Genomic DNA, 12,422 nt, shown 5'->3' with positions numbered 1-12,422 from the left:
GAACCTCATTTCTTTATTCTATAGTGAAAGTCAAGATATGAGAAATTATATGACTTGTTCAGGGACACCCAGCACTAACTTATTTCAGAAAGGTTTTTAGACACTTAGTTGACACTCAGTAAATTGGAGTGAAAAACGGAACCAAAGCTCATTATGCATATAGTATAGTGTTTTCTTTTATACTACACTGCCTCTGCAATTTGAGATTTGTTCTGCCAAGTGCCATATACATATACTTTCTAAGAAAAATCTGTCATCAGGTTTTATCGTGTATTGCACTCTTAACAATACGCACAGTACTTATAGGAAAATAGAAATGTAATATGTGATCTCAGAGTATAAGAAAATCACAAAGTAATTGTGATACAACACTTTTGTCCGTTCACCAAATAACATTTAACTGTACTAGCTGTTCATAATAGTGATGAGGAAGGCAGAAATGTCCCTCTCCACTACAGCTTAAATCTAGTCAGATACATTAAGGATTAGCAAACAGTATAAGAGAAGAATGGATCTATGTGTGGTCATTTGAAGTTAAAATCAATATTGACATTATTAGGAAAATTATTTAAGATATATATATTTTTTAGCATATAACTGCATAAAAAGTTGAACTGTTTTCTAATTGTTCTTGAAAAGTACACTTTCTTCTCTGGCTATTATACTGAAAATGACAAAGGTTTGAATTATTCTAAGTTGTTTTGTTAGCTTCCAAGACCTTCACATATTGAAGTATCATTTTAAATGTACTTTATCAAATTCGGTGGTATTGATGATTCTGCACACTGATCATATATTTTTCCCTCATACCTTATTAAATATTGCAGGAAGTCTTCCAAAGTTTTAAGAAAGAAAAGGTACAAGCTTGTGGAATTTCCATATTTTGGATTTTTTTTTTTTTTGCATTGTGTTTAAAGGATTGTGTTTATGTTAACTGGATAATCTGCTGTTTCAATCCACTCTTTTTTGAGGTTTTATACTTTTTGCATTACAGTTGATGGAAATACCTGGGCACAAGTAATTGCCTTATACCCAACTTTAGTAGAATGCATCACCTGCTCATCTTCAGAAGTCTGCTCTGCACTTAAAGAGGCACTAGTTCCTTTTAAAGATTTCATGCAACCACCAGCATCCAAAGTTCAAAATGGAGAATCTTGACCAGCTACAATAAATTTTAAGAAGAATGATATACAAAAATGTTTGCTCCTCAGTGAATTTTCTGTGAGAAGGACGTTTCTTACTACAAATAATTCTTGGCAGCTGTTGTTAGCCTCCTTTAAATTGTACTTACCTGAGTTAAGTAATTCATAATTACAAGCTTACATGTCAACAAAGGTTCCTGAATGAGTAGCAGTGCAAGCCTTTAATAAATTAAACTGATGGGAGAGAGAGTTAATACTACAACATACCTGCTACCATATCTTCAGTTGGTGATTTAAAAGTAAGCTTATGTACAGTTTGTGGTGTACGTGTTAATGATGTACTTTTTAAAAAGAAAGAAAAGATATTTCATTTAGTCAGATTTATTAGGCTGGTGTTTTTGTGCCCTTTTTCTAGTACAAAATTGTACTAAAATTTTATGCAAGATGGTACTGTAACATTCCATATTGTCTATAACCAGCCTTTGTAAACAAAGGGAACTGATATACTTGTGTGTATAATAAATGGTACAGTTCTGTATAAAATAGTTGCATTTATTATTTAAATTTTTAAAATATTGATAATGTTAAATGCTTGAAACTGTATTTATTATTAATACAAAATTGCTTACATTTTAAATTATAATTTGCCTTCTTAAGTGGCAGATATGCTTACCGTATGATCATGCATTTAGCTTAATGCTTATTTTAAATGTATTTACTAATGACTATTAAACATCTGACCAGAAAGGTCATGAGAACACAGCAGCAGATAGTTTATGATTTGCTGATATTGCAACTTTGAAGTATAGGTTATTATTAAAACTGAATATATTGAGGTAAATTGTAGCACTATGACTCCATCATACCTCATTTCTTTAAATATCTTTCCCAGATTTCACTTAAGTCTGTCTCTTTTTATATTTGCTGTCTGGATTTTAAAGACTATTTTATATTTCTACTGATTTTTTTTTTCCCCACTGACTAACAACATTGATCACTGTCTTTGAAATATGACCCAGGCAAGATAATTTTAGATTTCCTAAAATTTTGCTGTGAGGTTTTGTTCATTTGAGTGCTTCATTTTGTAATATATTCTCAAGAAGAAAATAACTATGCTAAACCACAAATATAAAATATGTGTGTATTCTAAAACAATGAGAAGTGTATTTTTAGAGACGTGAAGCATTTAGAAGTACAGTAAACTTTCTGTCATGGAGTAAAATGCTAATTTTGTTTCACTTTCCTATCTTAGTGAAGAAGAAAAGTGCTCTTGAATACACTAACTTAATTATTTCTTAAAAAACTGGCCTAGCTCACTGTATTTTTTCTTTAATGGATTATGGTATTATATTTTTCTTCTGAGTTAAATTTTCATAATTATTTATGTGAAGACTCAAAGATGTTTAAAAATGATTATTCGTAAGAAATTACTATGGTCTTAGTATTATTTTAGTGTTCTGGAAGGCCTTTGATTTTAATAGAATTTATAAATTTCAGCCTCTCTAGAATAAGTATAAAACTACAAGAGGATATTAGAATTGAGTAATGAATTAGATACAATTTTGAGGCTGTTGTAATTGTGTATTTATTTAATTTGCACTAGTATCTGTAAACATGTGTTAAGGTCTTTTTTTTCAAGGGGATATTATTTTTCTTTACGCTAATTAATGAATTTCTATTTTATAATTTCACCTAAAATTAAGGTAAGATATGGCATTTCCTAGATTCTATCTTCAGCATTTCCTTAAAGAAAGTTGTGAAAAAAAAAAATTCAATCTGTGTATTTAGTTTATTTTCTGTATTTGGATATGTTAAACTGGGAATTAGAAAAATCTGCATATCACTGATAAAGTGTTGAAATTGAATAAGAAGGGTAGTGTTCCAATTCAGTAACACGTTAAAAATATTGCCATGAATTTACATGAAGTAAAAATTATGTCTGTTCTTGAGAAATAACAGATCAATTGCAATCAGAATAATTATTCTCCAGTGAAAGTTAAATGTGAGTCAAGGGTATGCAGCATATATTTATATAAACTGAGTAGTTTTAGCTAACATTGTATTAGTTTTCAATACTAGGACCATGCCCTACAGAAAAAAAAAAGGTATAAATATGGTGAATTTGTAAATACCATATAGTATGGTAATCATCCCAGTCTTAGTGACAAGCAAAGTGGGCTGCCCACCTCGTGGTATAATTTGACAGGTTTTTCCTCCCAGAATATCTCCTGCGACCCCCAGGAATCACTACTAGCAATTCATTCCCTTGAGTCAAGGCTGCATTTTCTAAAATATCCTGATCCCTGGGGAGGTTAACACATTGCCCTTGTCTTGTTGGTATGAATTGCCTCCTTTAGTTACTAGAAGAACTGGGCTGTGTGAGATTACTATTGATAGATGCTAGGAGATTCAAAAAGGAAGCTCCCAAAGCTAAGATCATTTTATAGCACATTTGAGACTATGACTGGTCCTTGAAACAGTAGTAATAATGTCCTTTGGGATACATATTATAAATACAATGAGTTTTAAGCCTCACATAATCATCTTTTGTCCCTGACAGTGCCTGTCTTATATGGATTGCTGGACAACTGGCGTATGCCAACAATTGGATTAAGGTCCTTTTCTGGCTATTTTTTCCATTAAAAAGGAAACAAACTAATTTTCAACTTGAATAACTTACATTTTAGTTTCCTATAATGCCAAAAAGGAAAAGGTCATTTTGTAGTTTCTTATTTAGTATTTCTTTATAAAAACTAGTGTTAAAGTTTTGTTAGTTTTACCGTATACTTTTGTGAGTAACATTCATTTCTGAGAAGCCTGTTAGGTGCATAAAAGTCTGGCTTAGAGAGACCCACTTTTCACTTGCTTTCACTTTAAATTTTATTAACAGCTATGTTGTTTCTTACCTGTTTTTCCCCTGTGTGATTATTAATTCATCTCTTGCTATATTCCTTAAATTATATGTAGTACCAGAAGGAAGAGATGAACAATTCAGCACATATATTTTACTGTGATGAATAACATTCACTTAATTTAATTCTGTAGCAGGCCAATAACTAGGTTGTCCTTTCTCATTGTAACCTTAGAGTATTTTGTTCATCATCACAATTTGGTACCTCTAGTCCTAGGTAACCGTTGCGCCAAAGAGTCAACTCAAAAGTATTAATGAGGTTATCATTGTTACACTGTGTTAATGAATGACAGTGTAGTTATTATATAATGACTAATATATTCTTCTCAAATGTAGAATAATTCAGACGGGCAACCAAATCCTCAAGAGTCTGCTGTAGGTGATGTGACATCTGGCTAGCCAAGGCACAGTTCTTGTGATTCACAGTACCTGTGATTGCTATAGAAATTAATCGTGGAGATTTAGAAGCCTTTGGAGAATTAATCTATGTCCAGCCCGAGAATATTGTTGATTACTTTTTTTTTTTAACGGAAAACTACCACAAATGTAGACAAAAATGGTCTCATGAAAGCATTGCCAGCAGCCTAGTATGTTCTTTAGATTTCTACTTATCAGGTTTGGCCTTTGGGGCACATATGCTCATCTTGTGTAAAGTACCACATTTTACTCTGCTTAGTGTTGCAGGGTTGTATTTATCTACATTATTAGAGTGAATTTTGCTTTTTTTTTTTTTTTTTTAAAACCATTTGTGAGAAGAACCAGGAGTTCATACCGCCTGGTGTGTTACCAATTTATATACTATGGGAAAGCAGTTTTTAATGCTTCAAAATCACTTGAATTAAATTTTTTTAAAACCTCTGCTAAGTAGAGTAGTGCTTTCAGTTTGAATGAAGAGTTTTTATAGATTGGGAAAGAAAGTTATAATGTCTATCTTATATAAAAACTATTTCAGAGGATTTAGATAAATATCAGTTTCTTACAAATCTAGTAATTTTGAATGCCTAGCAGTGTTGGCTCTCTTTAAAGGAGCATGTTGTGATCCTTTTGTGAATATAAACAACTCTTAGTAATCCTGACGAATTGTGAGGCAGTGAGAAGCTGAGGCTCTGCCTCTTATTTAGTTTCAAGCCTGTTAACTTTTCAAAGACTCTGTTTTCTTATCTCTAAAACAGATGATAATGAGTTACTCACTCATTCTTTAGAGAAAACAATACGTAGTTTAAATTTTGAGTTGATTTGGTAATGACATTCTTGGGGTAGTTGTTTGATAAATTTATTACTGTACTATTAATTGAGATCTTTGACTATATATTTTTCTCCCCTTTTCTCCTTTTTTAAATTGTATGTTTACCTTATACATTCCCCTAGTTTCTCTTTTTCTCCTTTCATTTCTCTTTCATTCTCTGCCTCTTTTCTTCCAGCTTTTCTTCTAATTTCACCTATTATCTGTTCAGAAGAAACAGAGCTATTAGTGGTAGAGCCACTGCCAACTGCCTTTCTATTAAATGAGACTCTGGCCACTTTGGCCACTGTTGCTTTTTTGCAAAGGTGGAGTCCCCCTGCCATTTCAAAATAGCTGAACAAGTTAAAGTAATATGTGGCTATCCTACTATCTTTCTGAATCTACAAGATTCGGCAGCCAGGATGCTCACAAAATGAGATTGCTATACATGTGATGAATTCAGCAGCTAAACTTGGAACAATCATGTCTTTTATGTAAATAGAGAGATCATACCACTTTTCTCAAAAGGGAGTCTTTAAACTCATGAGTTTTTGGTTGGAGGCAGATACTTTGAACTATTTTATATTTATGTTATCTAAATATTATTTGTTGATTTATAATATTTGCATGGTGCCTACTTTCAAGGAGGACTTAGAAGCAGCATATTGCCCATGTATTTCAGCTGTTTCTATTTTTCTGTTGAAAGCAGTATTCTTTGATAGAAGACCTGGAATGTTATAGTACTCATCTTCAAGTCTTCCTTGGGTGTATTTGGTATCCATATGGTTGATGCTTATAATGATACAGAGGTCAGTTGAAACATTCTTAATCACACTGTGGGATTGATTCTAGCCCCTCAGAAAAAAGAAAATTATTGTACCCTTGAATTTTGAGATCAGTTTCAGTTGCTGCAAATGTGGTTATATTAAATTTCATTTTAAACATTCAATAAATAGTGCCACCAGGGAAGATCTGCTAAACCATGCCAGCATTGTGGGAAACTATTGCAATATAATACCAACTGCTCCTTTCCATGAAGTTTTAGTAGATGGAGAAAAACTCCAAAGCTATAATATTGCAATCTTATTCTTTTTATCTAGAAAAATAAAAGATTAGACTTCAGACCCAACTGTGCAAATTGCATTTGCTTTCCAGCTTTTACTACCTCTGTGTCATAATTTTAACACATAACATACAACTCCTGTCTCTTAAGGCAGTTACCATATGGTGTTTATGTCAGACTGGATATATTTATCTAATTTTGTGAGATTCTTTTTTAGTTCCCGACACAGTTCTTGAAAGTAATACTGCTGTTGTTACACTTCCTCCTTGCAATTTTTATGTTGTTGAGATGTATCAGTTATGTATTATAATCATGAAAGTCTCTTGGCTTCAAACCCAAATTTTCTTTGTGGCCTAGGATAGATTTTTCGCAAAAACTGCATAGATATGGCTGTGATTACATAGATCTTTAATTTGCTTTACAGTTACCACTCAGCATGATTCTAGGTTTTTAATTATGTTCTAGCAGTACTAGTTTTCTCAGTATAACTTAAAGTCATAACCACTTTGAGAATTTACTTTCAGATCTGATAAGTTATTCATTTTTTTTCTTTCATATACTTTGTTTACATCCTCATCCCCATGAGGTTCAACACTTCAGTGACATCCCATGTCATTGCCTCTGTTTAAAGACTTCATAAGTGATTCAAACATTTGTATGAACTTGGAAAAACTTTCATAAAATATAATAATGGAGATGTGTTTTTGAGACCTTTGTTGAAACTATTAATATATAAAATGACAAAAAGAATATACAGTCAGAAGGACATTATGAAATATCTCTCAGCAGTTTAGAAAGAAAGAAGATTTATAACTGTTAAAATTTTAGGTCAAGTAAAGAACATAATCCTCATCTGGATTAGACTCTCTTAATTATCTCTTGTTTTATGAGCACTCCTATTTATTTATTTATTTATTTTTTAATTTATTTATTTATTTTTGGCTGTGTTGGGTCTTCGTTGCTGTGCGCGGGCTTTCTCTAGTTGTGGAGAGCGGGGGCTACTCTTTGTTGCGGTGCGTGGGCTTCTCATTGCGGTGGCTTCTCTTGCTGCAGAGCACGGGCTCTAGGCATGCAGGCTTCAGTAGTTGTGGCACGGGGACTCAGTAGTTGTGGCTCGCGGGCTCTAGAGCGCAGGCTCAGCAGTTGTGGCGCATGGGCTTCATTGCTTCGCGGCATGTGGGATCTTCCTGGACCAGGACTCGAACCCGTGTCCCCTGCATTGGCAGGTGGATTCTTAACCACTGCGCCACCAGGGAAGCCCTCCTATTTATTTTTAATTTAGTGAGGCTTGAAACTGCCTACCTATAGCAATGACAGACCGTCTATCCCTCCACCTGTCAAAGACAAACAGTTTGTTTTAAAATTTCCTTCTTGAAAACCTGGCTTGTGTAATAAATGTATGATACTGAAAGATTCCTCCATAGTATTTACAGAAGTCAAGTGTAGTTATAGTAATTTTTCTAACTTCTAATTTTAATCATCATTTCTGGAGGACCTAGTATGTGTCAGCCAGGGCTTTGCCTATATTATTCCTTTTAATTCTCACAGCAGTTCCTGCAAGGAAGGTATTAATTTTACTCATTTTATAGAGGAGGAAGTCAAGGTTTAGCGGGTGAAGTGACTTACTTAGAGTCACATAGCTGAAGTCCGTGAATAAACATCTCTTATTTCAAAAGCAGTTTTTTCTACACCATGCTAGATTCACGTTTTACAAAAATGATCCGCACTTCATTAAAATCCAAGCCTTACTGAAGTTAATTGAAAATGCTTTTTAGACAATTACTATTTCTATGAATAGGAATTGGGACAAAAACACTTGAACCTAACAAGAGAACTATGAAGTACTGTGAAAAAAAGATTTGTCTAATGACTGGGACCTCCAGAGCTGCACTGGGTTTTTAAAAAAATTTATTTATTTTTATGGCTGTGTTGGGTCTTCGTCTCTGTGCGAGGGCTTTCTCTAGTTGTGGCAAGCGGGGGCCACTCTTCATTGCAGTGCGCAGGCCTCTCACTATCGCGGCCTCTCTTGTTGCGGAGCACAAGCTCCAGACGCGCAGGCTCAGTAATTGTGGCACACGGGCCTAGTTGCTCCGCGGCATGTGGGATCTTCCCAGACCAGGGCTCGAACCCGTGTCCCCTGCATTGGCAGGCAGATTCTCAGCCACTGCGCCACCAGGGAAGTCCCATATGCACTGGGTTTTTATTTGGTCCAAGAGAGTTTAAAACATCTTACTGATTTGTAGTTTGTTATAAGAGGTTATATTATAACCAATAGCTTAGTGGTTAAGAGCCCAGAGTTTGGGGCTAGACTTCCTAGATTCAAATTTCAGCACTGTTACTTACTTGATGTGTGACCTCGGGTTAATTAATCTGATTTGGCTTCCTCATCTGTAACATAGAGTTCATAGTAGTGTTTAACTCATAGAGTTGTTTATTAGGATTTTAAAAAGAAGTGTTGTGAAGAACTGTCCCAGGGCACACGGTAACTGGTGGATGTTACATAAAACAAACAAACAAAAATTTTGGCCCACGTCATTCAAGAAATGGTCAGAAAACCCATACCTTCTCACAGAGAGATCAGTTTTTTGCCTTTTACTGGACAACCACAGCATACTGAGAACCTACTATGTGTATATTCATAACTGTATCCTTGCTGTATGGACAGAAGTCATTGGGGGCTTCCAGGTGCTTATAGCTAGTTGGGTCCAAAGGATATTGGAGGGTATTTCAGGTAAAGACAACGTGAGCAAGGCATATCTCTCAGATATGAGGAAACTGAGAGAGTACATTTCGATGTGTTGTGTGAAACAAGGTTGACGGTAAGGGATTGAGTCCCGTTCATGAAATTCCTTGAAAACCAAGCAGAGTAATTTAGATTTGAGGTGGCAGGAGTTTGGAGTGATTATTTTTAGGAGTATATTATGAAACTAAGGAAGATAAACTTGCAGTTATAAGCAGGATAAAGTGGAAGGAATATAGAGTAGGGAGAGCTAAGGTAGGAAGCTGTTGCAGTTTTTCTGCTGTGAGGTCATGGTGAAGGATTGATAAGGTGAGCATGCTCACATTAGGAAAGGAAAGGATGATTAGATTCTGGATATTATGGGTGGAGGAAAAGAAAGTTGGTAACAGCACATTGTGTCTGGATGATGAGTACATTGGTGTCAACACTGTCAAAAACAGGTTAATTGTGGAAAGGAATCTGATAAAATTAGTGTAATGACTAAATTTATTTGGAAATTTTATTGCTCTAATGTATCTGTATACTGTAGACCAAATAACTGTTTGATGACCATTTGAATATCTGGACCATCATGACAAATGACATTTGCTATGGTGGAGGATAATGTGGTCCAGTGTACAGTGAATGAGCAGTGGGGGATGACGGCCATGGCAACCCAATCATTGCTTATGGGAACAAGGTGGTGTGAATCATAATGAAACTATTAGTGAAGTTTCTACAAACTTTGTGGTAAGCATCACTGTGATGCAGTCAATTTTGTCAACTTTGTCAAGTAAGGCACTTAATTGCAAGTATGTTCAATATATACAAAAATACACATTGTTAATTGGAAGTAGTTCCGATTGGACATCGCAGGCAAACTACCTTTAGCAGTTGCTTTGAAATGCGTACAAGCGTGACGTTGAGATCGGTCAGTTAGTGGGCATACCCAAGTATATTTTAATGAATTCCCTGATGGTCCAGTGGTTACACTCTGTATTTTCACGGCCAAGGGCCTGGGTTCCATCCCTGGTCAGGGAACTAAGATCCCACAAGCCAAGTGGCACAGCCAAAAAAACCCAAATAAACCAAGTACATTTTATTTTCTTAATTTGCATATTACAAATTTTGTTTTGAAACATGTCAGGCAGGATGCTTTTTAATTTGAAAATTTGTTCAAGAAATTGTGTCCCATCACCAATACTATACAGAATAGAAATGAAAACCCAGTGTTACGTAATCTTTAATTTGCATGAGATTCTTTGGCTGAGAGGATGTTATCAAAATTAGATTGTGCTGGTTTAAAGGAAGAGAAAACCTATTTGTCCAAAAAGCACATGGACGTCCCTTGTGCGTAGTTTGGAGTCTGGACCTCAGCCCTCTGGCCTTCGTGAAGGGATCGAAGTCTTCGCGCAGAGTCAGTTCCAAATCTGAACACACACTTCAGTTCCTCCATTCCTTACTTTTGTTATGTGGTCTGGATTTTCAGGAGCGTGATGACTAACAGTATTGCCAGATTTAGCAGATAAAAAAATATAGGACGCCAGTTAAATTTGAAGCTCAAATAAACATTTTTTTTTTTTGTATATGGGACATACATACACTAAAAAACTATTCGTTTATCTGAAATTTGAATTTAACTAGACGTTCCGTATCTTTACTGGCAACCCCTGCTTACTTTTTCTTCACAATGATTTGTTAACTTCACAGAAAGTCTCAAAATGGGAGACAAAAAGTAACTTGCCTGGCCCCAAAGCAGATGGGGCTCACGGCAGCCAGCCTTTTCCCAAACTTGGCCTTTAAAAAAAAAAAAAAAAAAAAAAAAAAACCACCCACAAGTCCCAGGAGCCTGCGCATTAAAGTAAGCGGTGCGGCAGCTTTCCCGCCGGTTTTCTGCGTAATGTAGCACGGCGGCCACGCCGCGGGGTGGAGCGCATGTGGCGGTGTCCTTGCCGGATGCGAAAGGAGGTGCCAGAAACTTTAAACCCCGGCCAGAAGACAACGTGTCCACTTAGACGGCGGTAAGTGCCGCCATTTTCTTTGCGGGCAAAAACCGAGAGAAGTTAGGGGCTCCACTTTGCCCCGTAAAGCGGATTGGGGGGCATGGCCCACGGCCTTAGCAGTTTGGTGACGTGGAATCGGGGTCCCCCCCTTTGGGGGCTGATTTCCAGTGACACGTCGAAGTTTTGCTAAGTCGGGGAAAAGGGACGCCGCCTCGGTCCCGGATGTAAGATGGCGGCGCGGGGGGCGGCCTGGCGGGCCGGTCACGTGGTGGGGAGTAGCGCGCGAGCCTCCTTAAGTGATCTCTATGGTTCGTCCGGACTCACTGGAGCAGCGGAGCGCGAGACGGGGCGTGTGTCCGCGCTCGCCGGGCTGCTGCCGCTGCCACTGCCACCCATGCCGCCGCCCGGCCCGGTTTCAGTTTTACGGGGTTTTTGTTTGTTTTATTCTCGCCTCCTGCAGAGGTGCACGAGATTTCCCCGAAGGGTGCTGGGGAGCGGGTGGCCTGGGGACTTCTGGGCTGTGCCGTGGTTTCTGGTTGCGGCGCCGGAGTCGGTGTCGCCTCTGCGGGAAGCGCCCCGGCGTTCCGGGCGGAGAGCCGGCCTCGCGCGGGTGTGGGGAGCGCGGCAACGGTGGGGGCCCAGCCTCCGCCCAGCCCCCACCGCAGGGAGGGGAGCGGGCGGCACAGCCCGGAGACGTGGCGGGAGCGCGACAGGCGAAGCGCGGGAGCGCTGCTTGCTGCCTCTCGGGGACCGTCCGGGTCCCGTAGGCGTCTGCTGCGCTTTTGCCGCCCATTTCATGCTTTCGAGTGGCCCGGGGGACGGCGTCCCCTCGGGGCGGCGGAGGGAGCGGCTGCCTCCGCCAGGACCCCTCCGCACCTTTTCTCTTTCCAGAGCTGTCGGTTACGTAGAGGACGCCGGCCCGGCCTCCCCCGGGCGCCGGCGCCGCTGTGATGCCCGGAGCTCCCGGGGCGCGCCTGGTGCGGCCGAGCGGCTCGGCGCTGGGCGGGGTCTGCGGGCGCGGCGGGGAAGGGCAGGGGCGCCGGGCCGACGTCGGCGGCTGAGGATGGACGAAGGAGCGCCGGAGCCGCCTCGCTCGCCTCAGCGTGGTCCGGTGCCTCCCTGACACCATGGCCCTGGCTGAGGTAGTAGTTTGTGCTGTTGGTCGGGTTGTGACATTGCCCGCTGTGGAGATAACTGCGCAAGCTACTGCCTTGCTAGTGCTGGTGATGCTCAGCGCCGCGGAGGACAATGGCTGGGAATCCCCTTTGTTTTCCGGGGCGCGGGGGCAGCCCGCCGAGCCCCGGCAGGGCCGGCCACCACGGAAACCGTTAGTTGTACATTTTCCCGGAGGGAGGAAGGGAC

The 12,422-nt window shown here is 39.0% G+C and overlaps 2 protein-coding genes across 8 annotated transcripts in view; both read left to right on the top strand.

Annotated features, from left to right (window-relative positions):
- The window catches only part of MON2 (MON2 homolog, regulator of endosome-to-Golgi trafficking), a 204,650-nt gene that overhangs the window by 122,512 nt on the left and 69,716 nt on the right, over window positions 1–12,422 (top strand). For all 5 annotated transcript variants that reach the window (XM_082422679.1, XM_082422677.1, XM_082422678.1 and 2 more), the window contains exon 35: window positions 995–11,078. In XM_082422679.1, coding sequence (XP_082278805.1) covers window positions 995–1,158 — 164 coding nt within the window. In that variant the 3' untranslated portion in view covers window positions 1,159–11,078. The remainder of the gene's footprint in view (window positions 1–994; window positions 11,079–12,422) is intronic.
- Window positions 11,076–12,422, top strand: part of LOC309641994 (uncharacterized protein) — a 20,684-nt gene continuing 19,337 nt past the window's right edge. For all 3 annotated transcript variants that reach the window (XM_082422885.1, XM_082422886.1, XM_082422887.1), the window contains exon 1: window positions 11,076–12,202. In XM_082422885.1, coding sequence (XP_082279011.1) covers window positions 11,290–12,183 — 894 coding nt within the window. In that variant the 5' untranslated portion in view covers window positions 11,076–11,289 and the 3' untranslated portion in view covers window positions 12,184–12,202. The remainder of the gene's footprint in view (window positions 12,203–12,422) is intronic.

This window comes from Balaenoptera physalus (assembly GCF_965194825.1).
Source record: "Balaenoptera physalus genome assembly, chromosome: 13".
Taxonomy (NCBI): domain Eukaryota; kingdom Metazoa; phylum Chordata; class Mammalia; order Artiodactyla; family Balaenopteridae; genus Balaenoptera; species Balaenoptera physalus.
The sequence above is the reverse complement of the archived record's forward strand: the minus strand, read 5'-3'. Positions and strand labels throughout refer to the sequence as shown.